We start from the raw sequence: 24,744 nt of genomic DNA on the forward strand, positions 1-24,744 counted from the left end.
CTATCGAAGATCAAAGTAAGCAAGTTCCAAAGCACTAACTGGCGGCCGTCGAACGGGGGGGACTTGAATTATATTATGAATTAATTATGATTCGAAGAGATGTCAGCGGCTGTCACTTGTCCGAGGTGACAAACATAATGCCGACTTGCCAACTTTGAGGAATATGTCAAGCATGTATTTAAGGTTATTCGTACGAAGAGCGGTAAATACGCGATTGTATCTCGACAGAGTGGAGGACAGATGCGATATGGAACGAAGCGGCCCGCCAATACCTGTCGTATTATTCGATAGATTAGGCTCGTCGACATCATGTGGTGTTCATTCCGGAAATTGTGCATACCAGATATCGTTGATAATTAAGTTTTCCATGCTCTGTCATCCGGGGCTACTTATCAGTTTACGTAAGTTTGTCATGTCGGCCGTATCGAAGCCCGAAGTTATCTTCGTCCTGGGTGGTCCAGGAGCAGGAAAAGGCACCCAGTGTACGAACATAGTAAACAAATACGGTTATGTTCATCTTTCGGCCGGCGAGCTCCTCCGCGAGGAACAGCTCAAACCAGGATCTAAATACGGCGAGTTGATCCAAGGCCACATGGTAAATGGAACGATAGTACCCGTCCAGATAACCTGCAGCCTGCTGGCTCAGGCGATGGAACAATCAGGCTCAAACCGTTTCCTGATCGATGGATTTCCTCGCAACACCAACAATCTTGACGGGTGGAACGAGGCCATGTCCGACAAGGTCAACTTCCTTGGCGTACTGTTCTTCGATTGTTCGGAGCAGGTTTGCATCAACCGCTGCTTGTTGAGAGGGGCATCCGGCAGCGGTCGCAGCGACGACAACGAAGAAACGCTGAAAAAACGGTTTCAGACTTACCAGAACTCAACTATTCCCATAATTAAGCACTACGAAGCCCAAGGACTCGCCTATAAGATAGATGCCAACAAAGCTGCGGATCAGGTATTCGAGGATGTTCAAAAAGTCTTGGCAAGGCTTCAACATTAACCAGCCGCTAACTGATAATCCACATTGGTGCAATTTTAATCAACTATGATGATACACACCTGTGTGCCTGAGTGCATTTAACTACGCTTGAATATTATGGCTTAGATTAATGAATTTATCCAATCATTGTATTATTTAATATTATATATATACACAAAGCTGTGCAGATCTAGTTAGCATTCCGCTATCAAATCTTGGAGGATGAACCATGCTGTATGACTTATGATTTATGTACAATGCTAGAAGTAGAAAAAGTTTCATTAAATATAGCAGGATACTCTTGTTGCGTAATAACAATGTTAGTAACTGTCATTGATGATTATATATAGAATATGTAATGCGATCGTGTAATCAATTTCATTTAGAATGAAATGTAAATGCAACGAACTGCCAGCCTTGCATTATATGCGGTCTGCAGAAAGAATTTGCCCACTATTTGTGTTTGAACACATAATATGTACGACTAGTATTTCACCTGTAATAAAGCTACTTTAACCGGAGAGTCGATATATCATTATTAATAGAAAATCAGAAAAATTAACGAATAGATCATTGTTTTAGTCATTTTTTATTTAACAAAGATATTTTCTATTTGGATTTTTCATTACATAAAATTCTAGACTGGAGGCACTTCATTTGTGAAAACTATGTTTGCTCTAGATTGGATATCTTGATCTTGTTCTATTTTAAAACGCGAGGCCTTAGCGATATCAGAAATTTCGTAATATGTGTGTCGGTTCTACTGCGCCCTTGAAAACTCGGTGTTGTCTCGCCGGCAAAGAAAGTAGCGTCATCCCTCACCGTTTAGAGAAACTAAGAGATCTCTAGATGTCTTGTGATTCAAATAACACATTTTTTCCCGTCGGTATTTTACATAAAATCTCTCGAAGCCAATAATTGTTTTTATAATCGTTTTACACTCGACAGTTTTCAATTCTCTTTCTCAGTATATAATATAATCATATAATGAAATAATCAATTAATTCTTTTTTTCCATTTGAAACACAGCAGAGTTGCATTTATCAGTGAACAGAAAATATTTGGTTTTGATATATTTCCAATACCGATTTCATTTTTCAAATGACATCTCGACGCTCAATGTTTAAGCTAATGCATTGTTGATCTTAAATTCTTCGGTACTTTTTTCCGGTATTTTGTTAAGTGCTAAAATTTCATCAACTGTGATTGATTCAACGTATACGTTTAATCGTAAACTGAACATGGTACTTTATTGAATTCTACGAACTGATGTAACTTCATCTTGTAGCAAAACATAAATTGCTGTTTTTTTTTCCTTTTCGAGAGAGTTTCGCGAATCGCGTTGATTCTCATGTCTACAGCCAAGGGTTATTGCTGTGTCACCCGAGTTGTTCACCTCCGCATATGAGACAAGGAAGAGATCGACCTCGTCACCTCGGTGATTATCCCCACATGCAGTTCTAATCCGCAATAACAAGTAACACGCAAGAATTATTGGTGGTATCGGTCGACGAACCTTCGAAACACAATTATCGAAATAATCGAGTATAAATTTTAATCACAGACTCGATATTCTATACAGATAAAAGTATCAATTTAGAGAAACTACAAGACCCTCTTCGCGGAGACAAGTGTTCAAGTCAATGACAGGGCATTCACTTCAACGTCGATTACACGACGCTTCAGAAAAAAAAATTAAAATCCCAAGGAGGGATCGGTTATCAACTGATAATTCTGATAAGTGATCATCGGCAGCAATGGCGTAATCGGCCTAGATTCGGTTTCGATAATGAGATACACGGCCCTATTCGTTGTTAGGCAAGTATCATCTGTCATCACCGAAAATCGAATAACAATGATTCTGTTGTAGAAATTAACAAAGAGAAATGAACCGGTCGAGCAATTAGCGTGCATTGTCTTCGGATGACATTTAACGGTTCACCAAATTACCTGATAGTTCAAAATGAACTAAAAGTAGAACGGCAGTTGTTTATTGATTTACGTCTATTATATCGATAAAATGAAACGAACAATGGCATTTAACCAGTTTGCGAACTCTTGTCGAATTGGAACTTGCGTAGGTAAAAAATGTTCACGATCATATCGTCATAAATTCTCGTTGCTGAGTATTTTATCTCACTTACCTGATATTTCCATGATGGTGTTTCAATCTGGAATCTGTCTCTTAAAAATCGCAGACATGGAAAGTTATCTGATGGTCTATACTTTTTTCATGTCGGTGGCCCAACAATTACGAGACTTACAATTATAGTCATACTGACTTCCAGGAGAAGATATCTTATATAGGTGCAGAAGTTGTAGGTATTTGAGACAATTTTCACGAATACTGAGAAAATTTTCACAAAGCCTGTGACTTGCATAAATTGTTAAAACGGTATTACCGATTATACAGTACTATTTGCAAACGGGTCATATGAAAAATATTTTTGTTCTATACTTTGAAGGCGAGTGGTGAGACGTTCGTGAGGTCATAGACCTGCAACGTTTACAGAAACACGATATTTCTCAACAATAAATGTCCGGTCTTAAAGTCACCGTTCATAAACTCCAAGCCTGAATAACCTGCGACTATATACAAAAAAGAATTACAACTAATCGTGAATAGTACAATTGCGTTTACATCCGCACTGCAGCACCACGTAAAAAATGACTATAGTACAATAGCGTACATTAAAAAAAAAATCCACGAAACCGTATATACCAAGCAAGATAAGCTTTCCGGAATATGTGAACGATAAAGAAACTGTGTTTCGTGTTTAATTATCAGCCGAATCCGAAAACACTAATAATCATTTATTGCACATATTTCCCTGGCATACAGGTTCCGAGGGAATCTGCTATTTTCTTAAACGATAACGATTTTCTTGGGAAAAAAAAAAAATTCTCTCGCTTTTATCACTTTTCATTGTACCTGTTATCCGTAAGCAGCAACTGTTATTTATCAATAAAATTGTAAACATTCTTATATTATCACAATATACGTAAAGATTAAATATAGATATATTGATTTATTCTACTGAATTGCTAGATATTCGTGACATCCGCATACTTTTACAACAAAAAGTTTATATGTTGTAAATTGAATATGATCATAACAGTGTGATTAAGAAACATCGAGTATAAGAAACAATTAGATTAATAAATATATGAAAAATATGTATGATTATATGTTGCTGTATAAAATAAACGAACATGAGATCACATGCTATCATGCTTGGAAAGTATCGGCTGTGAACGCAAGGTGACCTATAAGCGGGTTATTATAGCAATTGAATAAGCATTCCAGAAGTGTGCCGAAAATATTTTCTTTTCACTCATTGTCAAACTTGAAAGCCGTCCACTTGAGGCAATATGCTACAGCGTTCGGGCATTGAAGCTCTTCGACATCCGTTTTTTTTCACGTTAAAATTAACGAACGTAATTAATGCATGCATGTTATGAGCGGATACCGGCCGTGTTCTTACAAGTCGAATTCATTGTGTATTGCAAACGTCTTCTCACCAAGACGTCGCACCTTCGTTAACGATGGAACTGACACATCGCTCTAGGTGAGTCTAACCCAGTTTTCTAATACTTCCTATTGACAATTATACATTTTTGGAAAACGGTAAACTGTTCGACGAATTTATCACATTGAAATTTCGCTTAGATTCCACATATGCGGGTGATTATTAAACGTCTATAAATAAAATGTTTAGCAATATTAATCCAAGACTTCCGCTGTCTTGTAAGAATAACACACTCACACATTTACCGCGCTGCACGAAGGATGAAACCGCGTTTTCGAAAGAATAAAATAATAGTCTTCAACGTAATAAAATTCCGCGAAATATGACGTGTAAGTTCATTTCACACTGACCTGTCACCAAAGGCTGGACAATGTACTTTGACGTCAAACGTTAGTAATAGCTACTGTTAGTTTTTCGTCTACTGTATCGTTGAAAAAAAAAAAATTAAAACAAATCGACGGAAATGGGAGAGAGATACTGACAGTAAGGGGGTGTAAAGGCCGATTCGCAAAGCTGATCCAAATATAGGCTTACAGTTTACCGACTTATCCATCGTTATGACAGCGTCAAACACATAAAAAAAAAAAAAAAAAATCAACAAAAAAAAAGAAAAAACGAAAGAAAGAAAACTCAAGTACAGCGGCGCGCCAAATATAATTTAGCGGCAAGTTATTTACGCAGGTGGAAAGCCGTGATTGGGATCCTCGGCGATGTCATGAGCTCTGGGAAGTCATTCAGTCCAGATAAGCGTTAGCGTTTGCCGAAGTCGTTCCGACTGGAAGGCTGGTGTCCAGTAACGTCGATGAACGTACGAATGAAAAACCCCCGTCTATGCAATCGCGGTCCCGTCGACGATATATAAGCAGTGCCGATTGTCCCGCGGAACAGTACAATAAGAACGTTCGGTTGGAAGTTCGTTAATATTTGGTCAACGCCGTGCGAACAATCGATCGATATACAGTGGGCTAAAAAGAGGCGGAAACGGATGAAAGAGCTCGCCTCTTGAAAATTAAGTGAAAGAAGAGTACCGAGGTCGAAAAATGACCCGAAAATTGATACGCGGCGCGAACAGCCGTTTGAGCCACGTTAAATCGACGACGATACTCGCCGCATACGTGATGATTTTTACTTACCTGACAAAGTCTTGTGCAGGAAACGGAATTCGTCCGGAAGTGACGCTGCTCGATGTCGTGGCGCAACCTCTTGTTCCGACCGATGCAGCATCGGCCGAATGTCTCAGGGACAGTGCCGTTTACATTACATCATTGGGAAATTACACACCGTGGGCTTTGCAGAGTGAGTTGGTTCGATGGTTTCTCTAACGCCGGGTTTATCCCTGGTTTGCATCAACTACCATGGCATTCGTTCCATTGGCGTATGACCGTGTCCTCGGTGTCCGGTTGACTTTTTTTTTTTTTTAACATTTGCTGGTTTAAATCATGTCGCGGGTCATTCGGGTTACGGATCAGCAACCGCGTGGCGCACTTTGAGATATTGCGATACCGTTTCGACGTCATGATCGATGAAAATGAAACTGTGCAGGTACAGACGCGGATTGTACCAGGACGGGAAAAAGTCCGTGTTTGATTGTAAAAGCCATGTGGTATGCTGAGGAGGAGGGAAAAAAATAATAAACGGATCGCTGCACCGATATATTTCCTTGGTTCGGTTTGCGCACCGACGCGAATATAATGTCGAAGGTTTTAGAAGTCAGCCTTGGCGGCGTGTGTTTCCCGAAAAAAGAAACAACTCCTAGATTCATATACTTTGAGGAAATAATTGCCTGTTATAACGTCGCGATACAGAGCTATAGTAACACTGGTCAACAAAATTTTACTTTCCGTGTGTAACATGAACGATTTTAACTGATTATGTTAGGAATAAGGTTTAGTTTAACAGAATTGATATTATAATATTTTAGATACGAATATTTTTATGGTGACATGATTTTTTTAGAGTTTACAAAAGTACAGTTCTTGTGAACAAAAATTAGGTTTAACATGGAAGGTGCTTACTAATTTTTAAATACTTAGTTACCCTAGTTATCAAATCATATTCATTTTGATTCGATGGGGTCTAGTTTTTATGTCACAGCTATTATCAGTAAAATTGAACGATTATCGTTTTCACTGACCTTTTTTGATTCAGGGTGTATCGTTATTTACTATAACCAACTAACTGCTATTTATTGTAAATAATAGAATACCCTGAATCAAAAAAGATCAGTCAAAACAATAAACATTCAATTTTACTGGTAATAGCTGTAACAAAAAAACTAGACCTGATCGAATCGAAATAAATATGGTTATTATAATGAGGGTAGATAGGTATTTAAAAATTAGTAAGCATCTTCCATGTTATGAAATTTTGTTGACCATTGTAATTTGTTACGCGTACTCTGGACGGTGAGGATATTTCTGTAATTGCATAACACCCAAGGCTGAAGACATTTTTAAAACACCTATAGAATATACGGAGTGCTAACCACATATCGATTTCGCATAATTAATTACTTATCTATTGGGTATGATTGAAAATATGGAATAATCAGAATGAATATAATGAAGTCGCGTGATCTCGGATCAAGCGATTGATTCTGTTGGTTAAACACGTTAACGTTGATTATAGTTTCACCCAAAACAATAGCGTGACGGACTTTGCACTTTCTGCCATTTTTCAAACTAAAACTGAACACATACTGGCATTCTTAATTAATTAAGCAACACTACAGTAGCTGAAACCGGGAATCTGTTTTTGACGATATGCCATTCAATACCAGATTTAATGAGTTGGATCATTAAATTGTAGGTCGCGGTCCGATGAAGTGTTCATATAATGAGCTAGCTTTTCAATAGAGTTTATAGTTACAGTAAATGAAAAACTGAATTCATCGTAATAACGAATCATCGATAAGCCAAGTGACGGCTGAAGAAACGTCAGCTGCAATAAGAGAGCATATAAAAAACACAGAGAATATTATAAACGAGCTTCTACTTATCATCAGCCGTGTAAGAACGTGTCGCATTAAATTTGAATCGCGTGTGGTTATGCATTAACGCAGATCTTGGCCTAGATTTGTTGGATTGTTCGAAAAAATTTTCCCTCATCGCACGACACAAAGTGACCTTCTCCGTGAACCGGATAAATTGGATCTGTTGTACGTAACAATTTTTCGCCGTCCTAAAGCTTATGCGTTTCCGATGCACGATCTTTGATCGCGATATCGTTTATTAATATAATATAAACACCACTCTGGATAGAAAAATTCGAAATTTCCGAAGCAAATGTGTACTCTTGTAAATAGTTGACCAGAGCAAGTTCACGATTTCCGTTTGACTCTCATCGGGCAATTATCGATAAAAGTTTACCATGCTAATACATTTCGCAACGAGTCTTTGAAATCGACGGTTACGTAGAATAACCGGCTATCTCGAGTCAGGCTTGAGTAACCAGCTATTTCGAGTAAAGTTCAAAAACCGGCTATTTCGCGTTTTGAAATTTTTTGGCCGCAAATTAAGTTCGTAATACGAAATTCGCCAGCGCCTCACAAAATTCATAACATGTTCCGTTTTGCGAATGTACGTATTGTATGGTTATCTACATAATTATAATGAAGAAATCAAATTATAAAGCATCAGGCGTACGTTGAGATGATGAATAAGAATTCTCGACCTCGTATGTAATCTATTATAGAGTCTTGGTGATCGGTCAATTAAGAAAACGTATTTTTAATTAACGTTTCGACCCGGATATTGTTATTCTTGACAGTTTTAAAAAAATAAATCGTTCTGAGGAGGGCCCATATCCGGGTCGAAACGTTAACTAAAAATACGTTTACTTAATTGACCGATCACCAAGACTCTATAATAGATAGAGTACGTTGAGATGAAATGAAAGATTATCATTTCGGTATAATGACATTAAATTGGCATTGACATTAAATTGGTAATGACATTCGAGATAGCCGGTTTTGTAAACGATCCTCGAAATATCCGGTTTTTGAAACCTGACTCGATATAGCCAATTTTTCAAGCCTGACTCGGATAGCCGGTTATTCTATGCAACCGTCGAAATATGCTATTGACGGGCTACATCGCGTGTTGAAAAATTCTGACTAGTCCTAAATTCCACCGGATTCATGCTTGAAAAGGTTACTTGAATGACGTTGTGCGGTCAAGGCAGGTTTGTAATAGCCCTACAGGAAAATAATTCGTATCCAACTTTCACATTCTAGTAAGAGAGATTTAATTTGTTTTTTTTCTTTTTTTCTTCATACGCAGATACTTCTGCCGCTGTAAGGCCATCAATCACAGATATTCATGACGTCTCCGATCAACGTTGCAATATCAGAGCTACATGACTGACGTAACTGCTCTAACTGTACACAATATCGTCGTGTCGGAAATGTTTATCGAATAAAAGATCGCTACGAACATACATATAAATCATACAGTGCATATACACTGAAGACATTATCTCGCTTTGGGAAGCGTGGCGATAGAATTACTCATATTGTAGTATTTGTAATCCGATTTATTTTGTGACTGTTGATATCTCGAAGCAACGCGTGGTAATGCACATCTTTGACGATCCTCGACTTTGCTGCTCTGCCAGTGTCGCAACTCGCGGGAAATTTTTTTTTTTAAGGGTGCAGCGGAGTTAATAATTAGCGATGAAGGGAGATAAAGTTGAACCGTGAAATTTCTGTACCTACTAAAAAAGGGAAAAGAAAAAATAAAGCAAATTTACTTTGGAATTCGTTTGGTGGACATATGGAGACACATATGTTCAAATCCGAAAGTCGATTTTATCTCTCATTCAGCCGCCGATAGTGACAGAAATTTATTAATTTTTTAATTTGACATTTTTATTAAACTCAAGTGTGACCGTGAATAATTGTCTGTACATACACGCCGTGAGAATCTCGGTGGATCCGACAGAAATCAAAACTAACTAATCGGGCAATTTCCTAGTACAAAAATATATATAAATAATTACGGAGTCAAGATAATATGCCGAGGTGCTGCGGAAACCTTTTATCGTAGCTTATCGTTCGAATGCTCTTATCATTGATGGTGATTTTATGTCAGGTTTAAATTCCCGATTGCAAATATTTATTAAACCCTAAATAAGTAGCTCTTACCTGTTTGAAATTCGGTCGATTTCTTCTAGCGTGAAATTGTATTTCAACCTCAATTTAAAATCAAACCACGTACTTTCGTAATTACCAGTTTTCGAATAGGAAAAAAGTCTTGTAGAATCTATCTATTCAATAATTATAGATTTTTATAGTGTATATAATTTATTGAGATATATAATAAATTGTATAAAAGTAAATAACGCGCACCGTGATCTCATTGAGTAAAATATGTGACCCTTGATTCGCAATGATGTTATTATATTAACGAAATGGAAAAATATTCTTGGCTCAGCTTGTCAAGTTGACCATGCTTCAAAGGTCGAGCATATTTAGCAAATCTGTGCTTCTCGACCCAACTAAATATGCTTAGGAAATACGAAAGGCAATTGCGATTGGATAAACGTTACATGTCTTATCGGTCAATGCACTCGCTCGTGGTGCACGGATTAAAAATGCCTTGGAAGTAGATCGTAGTAATAATAAGAAAAGAATAGGGGAAAAAAAAATACGTCGAAAGAAAGACGGGAAGTTCCCGATTCCCTTATCTAATATCATCCGTCTTACTTCTTCTTCTACGAATCGCCAAGAAATTAACGATATCGCGGAAACTCAGTAATGACAATTCTATTTTCAGATACACCACTCGTAGGATCGCACAACTCACGGGACGTTGTTCCCGTTTTGTTCTAATTGCCTGCGTTTTCTCTTCAAATATTGACGTCATATATATAACTCGATTATCGTTAAACTCCCACGTTTCGTCCCCAGTGTACGACGCCTCGGTGAAGATACCATCGGGATTGATTACCGGGAATGTGAAGCAATTAGGTAACTACGATGAGTGTCTTCGGGTCAAAAATGCCAATGGATTCGTCGGCCAGGCTTGCACAGCTGTGGTTAGTTTTGAGATTTTTCGCGGAGCCAATTCTTCCAACGAAACTGACTTGGGGGACCTTCTCATCAACGTCGCACGGGCATCTGTACGTACGGCATTCAATTTGATTATCCAATGCTCGAAACGAGGATCCAAATAACCGTCTTATTACAGACATGTCCCGATTTTTAGGGGATGACAGACTGGATCGGAGGCACTACAAGTAAATATGAATGGACTTTGTGCGTTCCGTCGAGTTGCACATACGCAGAGATTCGAGAGAAGATCGACACGTCTCTCGATCCTCTGAGGGTGGAGGGTAGAGTTGACCTGGAGGTCAGTATGACAGAGAATTCCTGCCACACCGCTGAAACCGCCATAAGGAAATTGGATACAGCTGATTGGATTTACGTGTAAGTGAACTCCCAGTGACGCACATACTTTGGAACGCTTTGTCTAAATTTTTACCACGCCACTGGTAAGAACTGAGTGTAAAGAAGATGAAAACAAGTAACCCCTAATAACAACTTCTGGTTTACAGTACTCTCCTGATATTATTCGCAGTGATTGCAATATCCAGCACAGCCTTTGATCTGATTACGAGAAACAAGTACGAGGGGAACCGGAAAGGTGAAATATTACAGTAATAAAACAAAGCACACCTTCCTATCGCACGTTTTACTTTAAGCACTACATAATTCTCTGCACGGTATCAGATGTGAAACAGGTCGTTCTCACTTCCTTCTCGTTTTACACAAATGGCAAGACTTTGCTGAACACCAAAAGAAACGGTGATTCAATTGGGTGCTTGGACGGATTGAGATTCATCAGTATATGCTGGATCATTTACGGTCACACGCATTACCACACGATCGTCGGTGTCCAATTGGATGTCAGCAACGTACATATCGTGAGTTCATTTATGACATTACTAAACACTCAATTTTCACAAATATTGTTGGAATCGTGAAAGGCCGGCGTTTTACGAAAAATTATCAGAGTAAAAAAATAACTACTCTATTCAAAGTTCGTCAAAGTATATGGCAATAACAGTACCGTGAATACCCGAGGCGGTTTCGATCGTTGTAAATTTTTCTTTCGTACATACTTCCGGCGCACCACGTTTACGCTGATAGTAAGACGGTGATTTTCAGAAGGAAAAGTGGGTGTCTATAATTTTGTGAAATCAATCTGCAGATGCATGAGAATTGGAGTACGCTCTTGGTGCTGAACGGCAACATCGTAACTGACACGTTTTTCCTCTTAAGCGGTCTGCTTCTAGCATACACAAAATATTCTCAGAAGCAAAGAAACCGAAGTTCCTCCTTAAATCTGTTCGAGCTGTACCTTCATCGCTACGTGAGGTGAGCGGTGACCCGAAAACAGATCGTTGCCCTGGCTTTTGCAGGTGTTTATTTTCTCCTTATCTTTGTCAGGTTAACACCCGTTTACGCAATGGTGATTGGTTTCTGCTCAACGATCTACAACAAGTTTGGTTCCGGACCCGAATGGGACGTTGTGATCACCGCGGCCAAAGAATCTTGCCAGGCAAATTGGTGGGCCAACTTGCTCTACGTCAACAACATGGTCACCGTCGAAGACATAGTAAGTAGTAGACTTCCGTTATCTCGCTAAAAATACATCTTTCACCTCTCTCTTCAGTGTATAACGCAGTCATGGTATCTGGCGGTCGACATGCAGCTACTTTGGCTTTCACCGATATTCCTTTACCCGATGCTCAAGTTCAGTCGGGGCACCATCTTCTGGGTTGTTCTTGGGATCGGTTTGGCCGTCGCGATTGTCGTTCCTTTTAGCATAACTTACGCGATGGAACTCACGGGGACAATGCTGTACTACAAAGAGTAAGCAATCCGACTCAGTAGCCGTGTGACATTTCCATAGGAATTTGTTTTCTTAACGTTTGTTGCTTCTATCAGCCAAACTGACGTGGCCAATGTCTTTTTGGAAATCTACACGAAAACGTACGCCAGGGCCGGATCTTACTTGATTGGAATAGGGATTGGATACTTTCTCGCAAAATCAAAATCTCTATCCATCCAAATACCGAAGGTAAACTATAATTCATACCCTGGGCATATTTCCTTCGTTGGCGACAATGTTCTATCTTTGATTTGGTACGACGCATCGCATCCTGATCTGCAACTCGACCATCGTTTCGTTATTTCTCAGGCATACGCGATAATCGGATGGATCGTTACAGCGGTACTATTAGGGACAACGGTATTCGGACCACGAGGAATGTACTACTCCGATCACGTTTACAACAGACTGGAGGCGAGTTTTTACGCGGGATTTCACAGGCCAGCTTTCGCACTGGCAATTTCCTGGATAATATTCGCGTGCGTAAACGGAAAAGCAGGTGGGATGTTGATAACGTTCAAGAAATTTATGCAGATGATACGATTTCAAAGATAATCCGTTTCATCCTAGGTCCGATTAACGGGCTTCTGGCTTGGACTGGATGGCTGCCGTTGAGCAGATTGACGTACAGCGCTTATCTGTCTCACTTCATAGTGCTACTCTACAATTCCGGAATCGCCCGAGCACCCGGAAACGTGACGCCCTACACTGTGGTGAGCGGCTTTCTCCTTCACCTCGATTTTCATACCGGACCGAAGCGCGACACTGATCTTTCACTGCCTTAAAATTACAGGTTCACGACTTCTTGGGCAACTTGGTCCTCGTCCTGGGATTGTCGACGGTGATAAGCCTGGTCTTCGAGATGCCGTTTATGACGCTGGACCGAGTTCTGTGGAAGATCAAGGGTCGGCAGGCGGACACGAGGGCGAATTTGCCGGATCCTGCCAAGCTGGAAAACACTGAAGAAATTTACAAATCGATCAAAGGCTCGCTGTCGTCGGTGTCGCAGATATACACGGACGTTGCTGGCATAGCGAAATCCGTGGGTGGATCCTACGTGACGAACTTTGACCCGAGCAACGGCTACTACGTTGACCAGGTGGACAGATCGTCTAAACCCGAGAACGTTTACACCTACATAGTCGGATCGCAAATCGGTACTCCACGGTCCGAAAGAAGGTACGACGTGCCAACGAACCGGGCGACCAACTCCGCGGAAGGTCGCTTCGATTCCTCGGACGATATCGTCAATTTCACCGAAAGCATAGGCACCCAGCAGACGACGGGAGTTGACAACAGGGCGTATCAGGTCTGACGATAATCGGGGTCGACCGGATACACAGAATTTTGAGCGAAGTTGGTGCGCTTTGCAAGCTCAGCAGTAATCGCGGTGACGGGTCGAAACTTGCGGTCGTAAATCGAACAGCGAAATCGGCGACACCGCTGCAGAGGAGTGTACATAGTTTATACTGTAAAACTGTTATTAATTACTGCACGTGAAATCTCGTACGACAGTTTATTAATTTTTTTTTTTTTTTTTTTTAGAGCTTTTAGCAATTCTTCAAGCAGAGAGTCAGAGATTTTATTTATGCTATAACGTACCTAGCGTTTCAATTACGCGAAATTTAACCAAGTATACCGCACTGAGTGATCGATAAAATATGACTATTATACGGTGGTTTAAAAGAGAAATAGAAGTATTACCCAATTGTAGCTATTTAGCGAAAGATTTCCGGGTTAAATTCTAGATAGTTATTGCAGTTCGTACTTTCTTACGTAAGATGTTTTTCATCCATATACGTCCAATTATATCCAGGCATGCAGTTGTCAGCGTGAGGCTGAGTATTTTTGTTTGATTGTCTCAACGTGTATTTTTTTTTTATATTATCAAACAAACGAATAAACTGTTTTAATTTTTATTTCCCGCACATGTGATTTTTACACTCTCTCAACTACTTGCCATCTCGACTCTTTTCAGGCTGGAAAATTCTACGAATGGTACAAGTATTTTACGCACAATATACTCGTGGTCAAGGAACTGTCAAACTTTTCGTTCCTGTATGGTGAAACACATCTCACTCAAGAATGAGCAGAGGTATCGGTTACTTCCACGTACGGGACAGAGTCCGCATTGTCACTCGGTAGCAACTCTTCTTCCGAGCTAGCGTGAAGCCCTTAACCGCCCCTAGCAGCCTATACCCATCTACTACAATTCACTTCTGAAACGTCAGCCAAAAGTGACAAAGAGGTGTTAAAATATCCCTTTGAGAACCGAACCTGCATAAACATCGACCTGGACCAGCTTTGAAACAGCATACGATCAGTCAACTCCAAGTAGATTTGTGGTTGCCTTTAATGCCATTTTTCTCACCAAGCAATAACGATTCAGAAGAATATCGTTTGCTTATAAGAAAGAATCACTCCAAGTCGATCGTTAACTGTAAGTTGACGGTCAATGTATTTGGACGATGAAAAAAAAAAAAAATCCTCCGCAAATATTACCCTAATACATAAGTGAAAAGCACTTGCTGGCAGGGTTAACGGCTAATGGAGCCGTTTAACTTCGCTCAGGGAATCTCTGGGACGAGAGGCGCGTGTCCTTACGACTCCTGAGGGACGCGTCCGATTGTGAACCGCAATTGCAACGGCGATGGTGTTGAATAAATGCGTGGGAATTGGCTAAGTTCCAGGGTACGGTTTTGCAATCGTTGAAGTAACTTGGACTAGCGCTTCTGTGTTGTGTCGCATCTTTCGAGGCGTGACGATTCGCAAGGGGTTATCCTGTTGGGTATATTATAGTGCAACCCTGTGTATAATATATAATTGTAACGTAGCGGCATAAATCAGACCGGTGCAGGGTTGTGTGATTTAGAATATTCGGAGGATACGAAAAGAGGACTTCTTTCCCGTCGACTTCTTTTCCATTTCCTTTTCCTCGAAGCGAATGCGAAAAATGTCGAGTTTCAAACATCCGCAGACACTCGAGTGTGACACACGGGTTGTTTATACTATTCGGGCAGTGAGAGAATAGCATGAAATAACTTTACTAAGTCAAGGATTTCGATCTCAGATATTGTAAATATTTATACCACGGTTCCTCTTTTTCGTATTCCACGCAATGTTAAAATTCAAGGAAGAAATTTTATAAATCAAACACTCGTGCATACCCTCTTGGAGATGACACGATTTTTCAGTACTCACTTAGTCACTCTTGACATTGTCCTTTTTGTTTACCCCTGTTGTCGACCCTGCGAAATATGATGGAATGTAAACGTAGAAATTTTTAGGTATTACTTCAAGAGTTCCGAAAATTTCAAATAGTAATGAATACTTTGTAAATCTTTTCTTCAAGCTCTTTAGCAAGTAAATTTCCATAGTTCAACTTTTAAAATAATTTTAAACAAATATTTGTAACGTCTAAAGTTAGCTGCAGATTTTTTTTGTGCTTAATTAAAAAATTTATCGCGGTACTCGGTATTTTATGTTTCTCGTTTTTAAAAGCAATTACAATTTTTATGAATGTTCAACCTTACTGGTCGACGGAACATTGAAACACAATATTTCAAGAATATAACGAGCTGCCAATTTTCCTGGACACTACGTATGTGATGAATAAAAAAACAATTCCAGACCTGCTACAAAAGATTCGGGGCGATTTTTCCTCAACACATCCGTTTTGGGATGACAAATCGGTAACGAAAAGTGCTCGCATACATCACAACACAGCGCAATGATAAACTGTTTTTTTTCTCTCTTACCATATCGCGAATGCGAAGCACAGGATTCCTTTTGCCGTGTGTCGCCGCGTCCGTATGATCTCCGGTTACAGTTTATTACGGTCAGGAAGACAAACGAGGACTCGCTAACATTCGAAAAATCGGTCATCCATGCACGCGTCGGCAGCCACCCTCGAATACTCGGTGACAATAGTTCGACCCCGGATGGTGTCCTAGGGAGGTTGGCGCCAAGGAGACCTCCGTCGAAAGTATCGTAAAACGTGCCACCTTTGACCCTCCGAAAGGCTGCACCAGGCAAGAAAAACGAACACAACAACTATATTTTTAAACGCACATGCCGATCTGGAGCAAGATCGGCAAAGACGGCGTTCCGACATCGATGCCGCCGGTTTCAGCCCCCGACTCTGCCCTTCATTTCCCTTCCCCCCGAATATTGTTGCGTTATGACTTTGAGGGGTCCAGGATGAACGGGGTGTCGCACATGTCGGTCGAACCTCGAAGGTCCCACCCGTAAATACAATCCATGCGTTTGTCTGGCGCGACGGGGTGTCGAGGCATGTGCACGCGGTCGAGACCAGAGAGCAACCCTTAATTTGCGCAATGAGGGAGTAGATCGAATAATGGAGACTGGATTTGTATTTAGGGAAATTGAATCGTCGCCTTCACCGCAACTCCGCTCCCTCCCCCGTGTGCATCTGATGATACGCGCCTCCGGAACCGGAAAACACATTTGCTTAATTGCCCGTGCTCGCTCTGACGATTCGAACCCTCGAATATTTATTTATTGATCTGATTGCATTCACCTTAGATGCATAATAAACAGCGTTTGTTCGGGATTATTTTCTGTGACGATCTCAGTCGGGCTTGTGGTATACGACATATGAGAGTGGCTGAGCAATATGGCGTTGAAAAAAGGAATCAATTATTGTATCATCTATTATAGATTTTTATGGATAGGAGTTAGATGGATGGGAATAACGTTAAAACAAATACAGGGAGAATTTTATCGGAATCGAACCACCGATTATAAACGTATAGGTGCAAGCTCAAGATCGTGAGATTTGGAACAACGGATCTCGAATGAATGGATGAATGTTTAAAAAAATAAACTTTGGCTACATGTGCTCCAATTGTTCGTCAAATTTATTCCACCATTTGGGATAAACTGTGTAATTAAGACCTGCGACTCGTAGTCAGCGACGCCAAAGATTTAACAACAGAATAAGAATCTTCCCTTGAAACTTGTTCAGCTTTAGGATGCCGAAATCATATCGAAGCCTGATCGTCGGAATCTAATTGACGAAGATAAAAGAATAAAGAATGCGTGGCCGTGATGTTTTTTCGGCAAAGCTTCTCCAACCTCGCAGCCACTGCATTATTGACAGTGATTTTTTGCAAGACAATTGTCCGAAAAAGTAAGCCCGCCATGAAGCGAGGTGATCGCGAGATGACAAGTAGAGAGATCGAGGGTGACGGGTGAGCGTGGAGCATGTAAGAAAGCGGTGTGAAAGACGACGAGAAGGGAGAGCGAGATGTTCAAGTGGTTGCACGTGATACGAGGGTCAAGTCGTGCGTGTGGTTGAAAATGGTCTTGGTCGTCGTGACGTCGAGACGAATCCACGAACACGGGGATATCTTCGCACAAGAATAAGCCGTGAAAAAGGTGGAGGGATGCTGCGGTAGGAAGACTCGTAAATCCCTGCAAGCCTGGCGCCACGCAGCAAAGAACTCCTAATATCCTCGGAGAAAACCGAGGCCAGGAAAGCTGCTCACGGATTGGGAATAAGCTAACAAAGTGAGAGCAGAGTCAAGTGTGCCAATGTTTCGGGACTCCCGAGTGTCTATCCCTGCGGCGGGAGAGGCAAGACCCGTTTATCCCTGAAAAGTCCCGACTCTCGAACGAGAAACAAAGTCGAAGAGACCGACGCAGAAATATCTTGCTGACAGATTTATCGAACCCCGAGCACTTTCCTCTTTATTTATACTTTCGCGTTGTTCTTTCTCAATTTTTCAGGGTACTTCCTGATTGCGGTGTCTTCGCTGTTCGGGACTTTTCGCACACATCGTAATCATAAAACTCGCTCACATTGCCATCGTAGGTAATGATAACGGGAGTAAATTACATCGAGGGTTTCTCATCAAAAATTGCAATTAACGTTCGCGGTAATTTGTTTGGCAAATCGTTTACTAATCTTAAAATTGTTCTTCACTCGCACATTCCGTTCCTCTGTAATCACGATTCTACGAACGGACGAATTCTCAGTAAAAACTTTTCGCTAATCTTTTGTAGGTAAATGAACACCGGTATTGCACGAACATTCAACTCGAGTTTATTCGCGCAGTACGGCAACGAGAAAATCAGCTACTACAACGGCCCTTCAAAGATTCTTATCTTTATCGTCGGGCCTGTTGAACGGATCAAGTGGTTCGTCCCGATCTAAACTTAAATCAGGCACTTCAATTTTATACCGTAAAATCGGTCAGGAACTTTGCTTTGTGGACTTTTTGCGACATGTAACGAGTTACAAACCTGTACAACATACGCAACTAAACGAAGAACGGTGGCGGTTAAACAGCGTTAATGGGATCGCATTAAACGTGAGCTCTGCAAACAAAACACGAGATCGAATTACGCTTGCGAGTAAAGAGATCTCCGTGACGTGGGTTCCGCCCATCAGGGATTTGCTGGACCAAAACGAAAGCGGTTCGTCGACGTCGACCATCGCTTCCCGGCTTTTCGTTACATTTTTTTCCCGACGTCTCTTCCTCCTGTTCTCATCAGGAATTTGAATTTCCGAATACATATCCAATCGAGAAATGCCAAGGCAGACGAATCGAATGGTTGGAAATAATACGAATGGAGGAAAATATGTTTGGTGGAGGAAAATTTTCGCTCATGTCGCCTGATGTCCCGATACGGATATCTCTATATTGATGCAGGCTTGTGTCGTTGCGCCATTTGATACACGCGTACATTTATTATGTTGAAGTTTTTGCTAGCTGAGCTTAAGGTACTTGAGTGGCTCGAGCGCTACCGTGGGAAAAGCCGAGATAAACCCACTTCAGAATCTAAGCTAATTTGACTTGGAAGCAAATCGGATATATATCCAGGACTTTGTTTCAAATCGGAACGTTTCGCTGGGTTCGGGAGCACAATATCAACCCACGGGTTCTTACCGCACGCGACGAGCAGCCTCATTTGAGGAATTTTTTATTTCGAGACGTAGCGTGTCGCGGTTGTTAATTAAAAATCCTACGTTTGTGAGTAAAAATTTATTTGTACGCATGCGGCTCATTGCCGATGTAAGAGAGGTCGAAAATTAAGAAAAATATTGTTTTTTTTTACAATACACTGTTTTCTACCGACGCGCGCGTTAAGCTCGGCGTATAGATACACGCGTCTCGGTTCACAGAGTAGGAGTATACGATGTCTAAGCCCGTCGGCGCCTCGCGTGAAACCTAATACGTCTTAAATTTTATTAACCTAGATCAGGAATGATTTTTCAACAACGGCCCACTGTGTGGCTTATGTGGAAAAGACGAACCGCTCGAACAAAAAGGGTTAGTGTTTATTGTTCCGAGAGTGAAATACGACTTTCCCAAAGCTTCGAGGTATTCTTCTTTTTTTTTTTCATACCTCCTTTACACCGTTTCTACAAAATCTCAGATCCCCGTACGCGTTACCTCGCTACTTCGGCCCGAGCCCCTGTAACAATAAGATGCGTCCAGAATTTATTCTTCTCGAAAATGTGAGTGTGCATCTGCGTAACAGGGGATCTGCGACTTTGATTCTACGTAGAGTGTGAAAAAACAAACTAACGTAAATTTGTGAAAATGATTATAAACATTTACCCAAGTATGTGGAAATCATGTTCGCCGGTTTAAAAAAAAAAAACTTCAATACTGCAGAAAACGTCGAGCTGATCGTTAGGCGTCGCAATTATTTTACGACTCGTTATACGTAAGATAATGAAATGCATCCAGGTAAATTGAACCTGGACTTTTCCCGACTCTCGTTCCGTTCTCAAACGAAACGTAGAAGGGTAATTTTTGGCACTTTACTCGGAAGCTGATGCAGGAGCATTTTGTTAGAGTGGTAAACGGTGCAGCGGCGTACGGATGTGTTGGAAGCAAATCGAGGGGGCCATGTGGCTTTCGGATGAGATATCAAATCATATACCACGAAAAGCTAAGGCTGGATACGCGCAGGCGTGCAAACCCCGTCGTATATAAAAATAGTTTATTGCGTTACCAAGTATTAATGGAACTCCGGATCCAACGCGAGTCCAAACTTACGGCTTGCGTCTCGTACCTACTCTGCATTCTACGAGCAGAAACAAGTTTTAGTCTTTCACTCGAAAAACGAAACGGAAAATAAGATTATCGAAGATTTTGGTTGCGCTGGAATTTCAGATAAACCGCAATACCTGCGCTGCGAATATCACGATCAAATACACAGGCACGGAACCGGCTTTTTCACACCTTAAGATTCCAAGCGTTTTACTACCGTTTTTCTCTCCACTCGGAGGAAACTTCGAGTACCCGTCAACCTAGAACGTGCTCAGAAACGCATAAACTTAATGACAAATGTGCAGTTGTAACACCCAATAACTAGCCTCTTCCTCAACGAATCGCCTGCCACGAGGTGGTAACTGCGTTTAAGTGACAGTTATGGAACAAGTTGTGAGAAAAATTATCACTCAGTTTGTCTGGGTAGAGTTTGAACCGGTCGAAGTATAAACTGAAATTTACAATTACTTGCAAAATACAAAATTATTTTTAATAAAATATTACTTTTTCGTTATTTCGCATTCAATAAAAAAATCAGTAAATAATTACGGTCGTTTAAACTTGAATGAATTATACTTTCATTCCGTTTCAAGATCCCAATTGTCAGCGCCTTCAACTGTCAAATCAGCATGATGAAATTTTTCTTTCACAAACTCAACTTGGCAAGGCTATTACTATAATAAAAATCATGATTTTTGAAAATGTTTCAAATATCTAAAATATAACTTTGCAAAAATGAAAATGTTTACATTCGATCGTTTCTTTTTTGCAGGATTAAGAATTTTTTTGTAAGCTTGTAGCTTATCCCAAAATCATTAGTCACGAAGAGCCGATTACCTTATTAATTTATGTCACTGTATCGAATCACGCGTGAAAAAAAGAATCGAGTGCCTATAATCCGACTGCATTCTTATCAAAATACGGTGCAACTATTTGCACTGTAAAAATTATCCATCCGTGTTCGAGATCGAAACGGTTATCGCTTTGAACACACGGATCGTTAAACGCTAGTTAGGGTAATTGCCGTTTTTTGTCTCGTTTTCTCGTTCAACCCAGCATCGGCAACCTTTTGAAAAGTATGAGAATGAGAAGGAGGAGGAGGAGTAGAAACGGAACGACAGGAAGGAAGCATTTATGGCAGGTGCAGCGGTTGCCTGCGGATGGCGTGGGTGGCGTGTGCTGGGCTTCTGTTCCTCGCAGTACGAATGCACATATAGGATAGGTTTCAGCCTCGTTCGCTTCTCGAGACATTAACGTAAACACCTTGTCTGGACACGTGTCTCCTCTATTTTATAATCATCTTATATATACGCACGCGCACAGCGTATTTACACGTCTCTATACATGTGTGCACGTATATTCGTATACATATACACGTAACGCACATTTACTATTCCTACTCAACAGCGTCGCGGGTTTCATTCATAAAATCATAAGAGCCAAATTCCCGTTTCAATGAAACTAACCCGCAACAAGATTCCGGGCATTCGACCCCGAAATCTGGGCTACAGCTGCGAACGGTACGTGAGAATAAATCGCCTACGCCTTAAATTTCATTTCTATGACTGTACGATATTCGTCCCTGTCATTAAGCTCGATCAATCGCGGAATTGAAAACTGCGCGAATGCGGAAGTCGTCTTCTCAAACGCGGAGTGATCGCGATTAATCTTACAAAGCTCTGTGATATTTTCTCACCCTTTTAGGGTTGACGAAGGTGTTTTCTTTTTTCTTTTCTTCTTCACGACTGTTTTTACGGAAAGGAGACAGGAAGGAGCTACGATTTTACGAGCCCTCTGCGACCAAATTTTTTCTGTTTCCATTATCAGCAAAACGATAATGTGTATATGTATGTAACAGTAACAACGCGTGAAATTAGCAGCTAGATAAAAAGGAAAATACTCAACCGACGTAGATTAATTTCCGAATCTACGAACAAGCCTGAAAACAAGCGAGACCGCGATTCGGTGTAAAAATTGTAGGTACGACTTAGCTATACGAATGGCCTCGCAATGAAGCCGTGGCGAAGATTATGAATGAAAGAACACGGAACAACGTGTATCTACTCGACGGTTTATCGTCGGTCTGTTACACTATGCAGGGGTTAAGGACACAGCTCTATGGCTTTAGAGGGCGAAGAAAGTCTCTGAGTAAAGAAAGCGTGTCGTCGTTTTGAGAAAATAAATAAATTTTCATAAAGCTCTTCGGCGATGGAGCTAGCCCAGATCACCGTGACAAAATTTTTGTTTACGTCCCCGCATGTGCAGAAGTGATGCTACCGCAGCAGCGGATGGAATATATTATACATCCAATTTCTCTTCTTTTTATTGTTAGAAGAAAAACGAGCAGGAATCAAAATATCAGCTGTGATAAGCTAATTCGACCATGGGCGTAATAATAATCGACCGAGCGTCATCTTATCTGAGAAAATGTCACCCCCGAATCTACCGAATAACTGTTTTCAGTTAACTTGACCAATCAATCAAATCCAATTACTCCCTTCGTTGCCAAAATTCAATTTTGCGGTTTAAACGGTTTCAGACGTCTAAGTTTTTCATACATCACACAATTTCTATTTTGCAAAAAAACTCTTTCCGTTTTGTACAATTTATGACCGTGTAAACCATAGACACACGTAGGACGAATATATCGCTGTAAGAATGACCAAAACCGGTTCATCTAACCTTGTGACTTTGGTACCGATTACAAGCCTCATCTGTAAAGCTTTCCGGCAATATTCAAGCGAACGCGCGATAATATTCGCTGATTGCGGGGAGAGAGTTTTCCCGACAAATAACGTGTAGCGTCCAGATGCGTTTTCGGTGTGTATGTATAAGGCACGGTGTTCTGGGTTGCGTCGCGTCGGCTTGCCGCGCACTTCGATGAAGGCACCCTCTGCATCATCCCTTATACATTATACCAAAGTTCCAGCAGGCCCCCTGGTTCACTTAGTTATCGCGATTATTTCATAATAGATATACCGGGCCCCCAGGGGACTCGAGATATAGTCGCCGGTTATCAAGCCTCCTCCCCCCGCCCCATCCTCACGGTGCCGAGGCACCAGGACACCGCCGCATTCCTCACCCTGGACCAGATCAGACATCGGGACCAGAACACCGGGCTCGTATCGAAACGGAACGCGACATCTTCACCCTGGGTAAAACATCGGTTATAACTTGGGTATAAAAATATTGTCACTCGAATTTCTCGACTCTACTTTCAATGGTTTGTTTTTCGTTATTATTACTAGCGGTCTCGATGGGTATAACAATTATTTCTATGGACAAATAGTCGACATTTTATTTTTATGGTTAAATCCCTGCAATCGTAGAGGGATTGTCGTAGAATAGCGAACGGAACCGAACGTTGATTCAACGGCTTAACGATTAATGAGATGTCCCGCTTTTTTCTCTCTCTCTCACTCTCTCTTTTGGAGATGAGCGGGAGACACGCGAGACCACCAGCCTCCTAATCGGAGTTCTAATAATGTGAATTTAACCGCGCTTATAAGCCGCACCTCCGAGTCGACGGCGTGCAGGCGCAAAGATCAAAGAGTGAAAAAATTAGTCGGTGTAAGTGTGCTGTGCTCCTCGAAACGTCTTTATTGACGGAGCTAGGCGGCTTTCGTCTTTGATAAGAGATGAAGCGCGTCGCCTCCCACACCCCAGTTTCCACGTCTGCCTACTTTCTACCCGAGGAATATATATCTAGCTTCTTCTCTACCTTTCTCCCTCGCCTGCGCGGCCTCCCTCCACATAATCCATGCTGACACAGGCACACCGAGAGAAGAAGAGAGACAGAGAGAGGGAGAGCTTTTCTCCGGGGTGTAGGTACCTGCCACCCTGCGACCTCGTATACGTACAGCCACTTCACTTTCGCTCGCATCTGCCGAAATGTCAAAGGATAGAATGAAAGCTCCGAGAATCCCGGCTTTCAAGAACCTCTGGAACTCAAAACTTCCCACCGAATTCCCCGTCTGCGGTTCGGGATTTTTGTCCATTTTTACCACCCCGTTAAAATCGACCTAAGAAATCTGCATTACCGAAGGGGATTCGATCGCGAAAGTCAAGGGATGGGTAATTGGTTCGCGGAGAACAAGATCGACGGTTTCATCTTAAAGGACTTGAACTCGCCTTGGAGCTACACCTGCGAGTTTTAGATTCCATGAGCCAGCCCGCAAGAAACGGAACGGAGTGGAATTTGGATGGATGAGGCGCCAGTGGTGAGTTTTTATTTGTTACACCATGGGAAAAGGTCGTAAAAGAATTTTTCACGCCGACACCCTCGAGGACTTTGCGGTCCAATTATC

The 24,744-nt window shown here is 41.2% G+C and overlaps 2 protein-coding genes across 4 annotated transcripts; both read left to right on the forward strand.

Moving 5' to 3' along the window:
- The first annotated feature begins 30 nt into the window (after positions 1–30).
- On the forward strand, positions 31–1,506 carry LOC124307013 (UMP-CMP kinase). The gene has a single exon (XM_046768287.1). The coding sequence runs from the start codon at positions 164–166 to the stop codon at positions 1,004–1,006; it is 843 nt and encodes a 280-aa protein (XP_046624243.1). The 5' UTR covers positions 31–163; the 3' UTR covers positions 1,007–1,506.
- Positions 1,507–4,337: 2,831 nt separating this feature from the next.
- LOC124307004 (nose resistant to fluoxetine protein 6-like) lies at positions 4,338–14,289 on the forward strand. Of its 3 annotated transcripts, XM_046768261.1 has the most exons (13): positions 4,338–4,554; positions 5,197–5,811; positions 10,424–10,635; positions 10,722–10,942; positions 11,071–11,159; positions 11,246–11,439; positions 11,727–11,893; positions 11,966–12,134; positions 12,192–12,391; positions 12,467–12,599; positions 12,720–12,909; positions 12,981–13,123; positions 13,204–14,289. In XM_046768261.1, the coding sequence occupies exons 2-13, from the start codon at positions 5,556–5,558 to the stop codon at positions 13,723–13,725; spliced, it is 2,496 nt and encodes an 831-aa protein (XP_046624217.1). In that variant the 5' UTR covers positions 4,338–4,554; positions 5,197–5,555; the 3' UTR covers positions 13,726–14,289. The 3 variants fall into 3 exon arrangements, with proteins under 3 accessions (XP_046624217.1, XP_046624219.1, XP_046624218.1); XM_046768263.1 differs by lacking the exon at positions 5,197–5,811 and having other exon boundaries at positions 4,344–4,554; positions 10,704–10,942; XM_046768262.1 differs by lacking the exon at positions 5,197–5,811 and having other exon boundaries at positions 4,346–4,554.
- Positions 14,290–24,744: the final 10,455 nt, after the last annotated feature.

Source organism: Neodiprion virginianus, chromosome 6, assembly GCF_021901495.1.
Source record: "Neodiprion virginianus isolate iyNeoVirg1 chromosome 6, iyNeoVirg1.1, whole genome shotgun sequence".
NCBI classification, from domain to species: domain Eukaryota; kingdom Metazoa; phylum Arthropoda; class Insecta; order Hymenoptera; family Diprionidae; genus Neodiprion; species Neodiprion virginianus.

What these genes read in the sequence shown, in the direction of transcription:
- LOC124307004 (XM_046768261.1), top strand. Translation starts at nt 5,556, where the DNA reads ATGACCCGAAAATTGATACGCGGCGCGAACAGCCGTTTGAGCCACGTT. An exon ending in ATGTCAGCAACGTACATATC is followed by an intron (nt 11,440 to 11,726) that starts GTGAGTTCATTT and finishes ATCAATCTGCAG; the next exon opens with ATGCATGAGAATTGGAGTAC. An exon ending in GTGCGTAAACGGAAAAGCAG is followed by an intron (nt 12,910 to 12,980) that starts GTGGGATGTTGA and finishes GTTTCATCCTAG; the next exon opens with GTCCGATTAACGGGCTTCTG.
- LOC124307013 (XM_046768287.1), top strand. Translation starts at nt 164, where the DNA reads ATGTCAAGCATGTATTTAAGGTTATTCGTACGAAGAGCGGTAAATACG.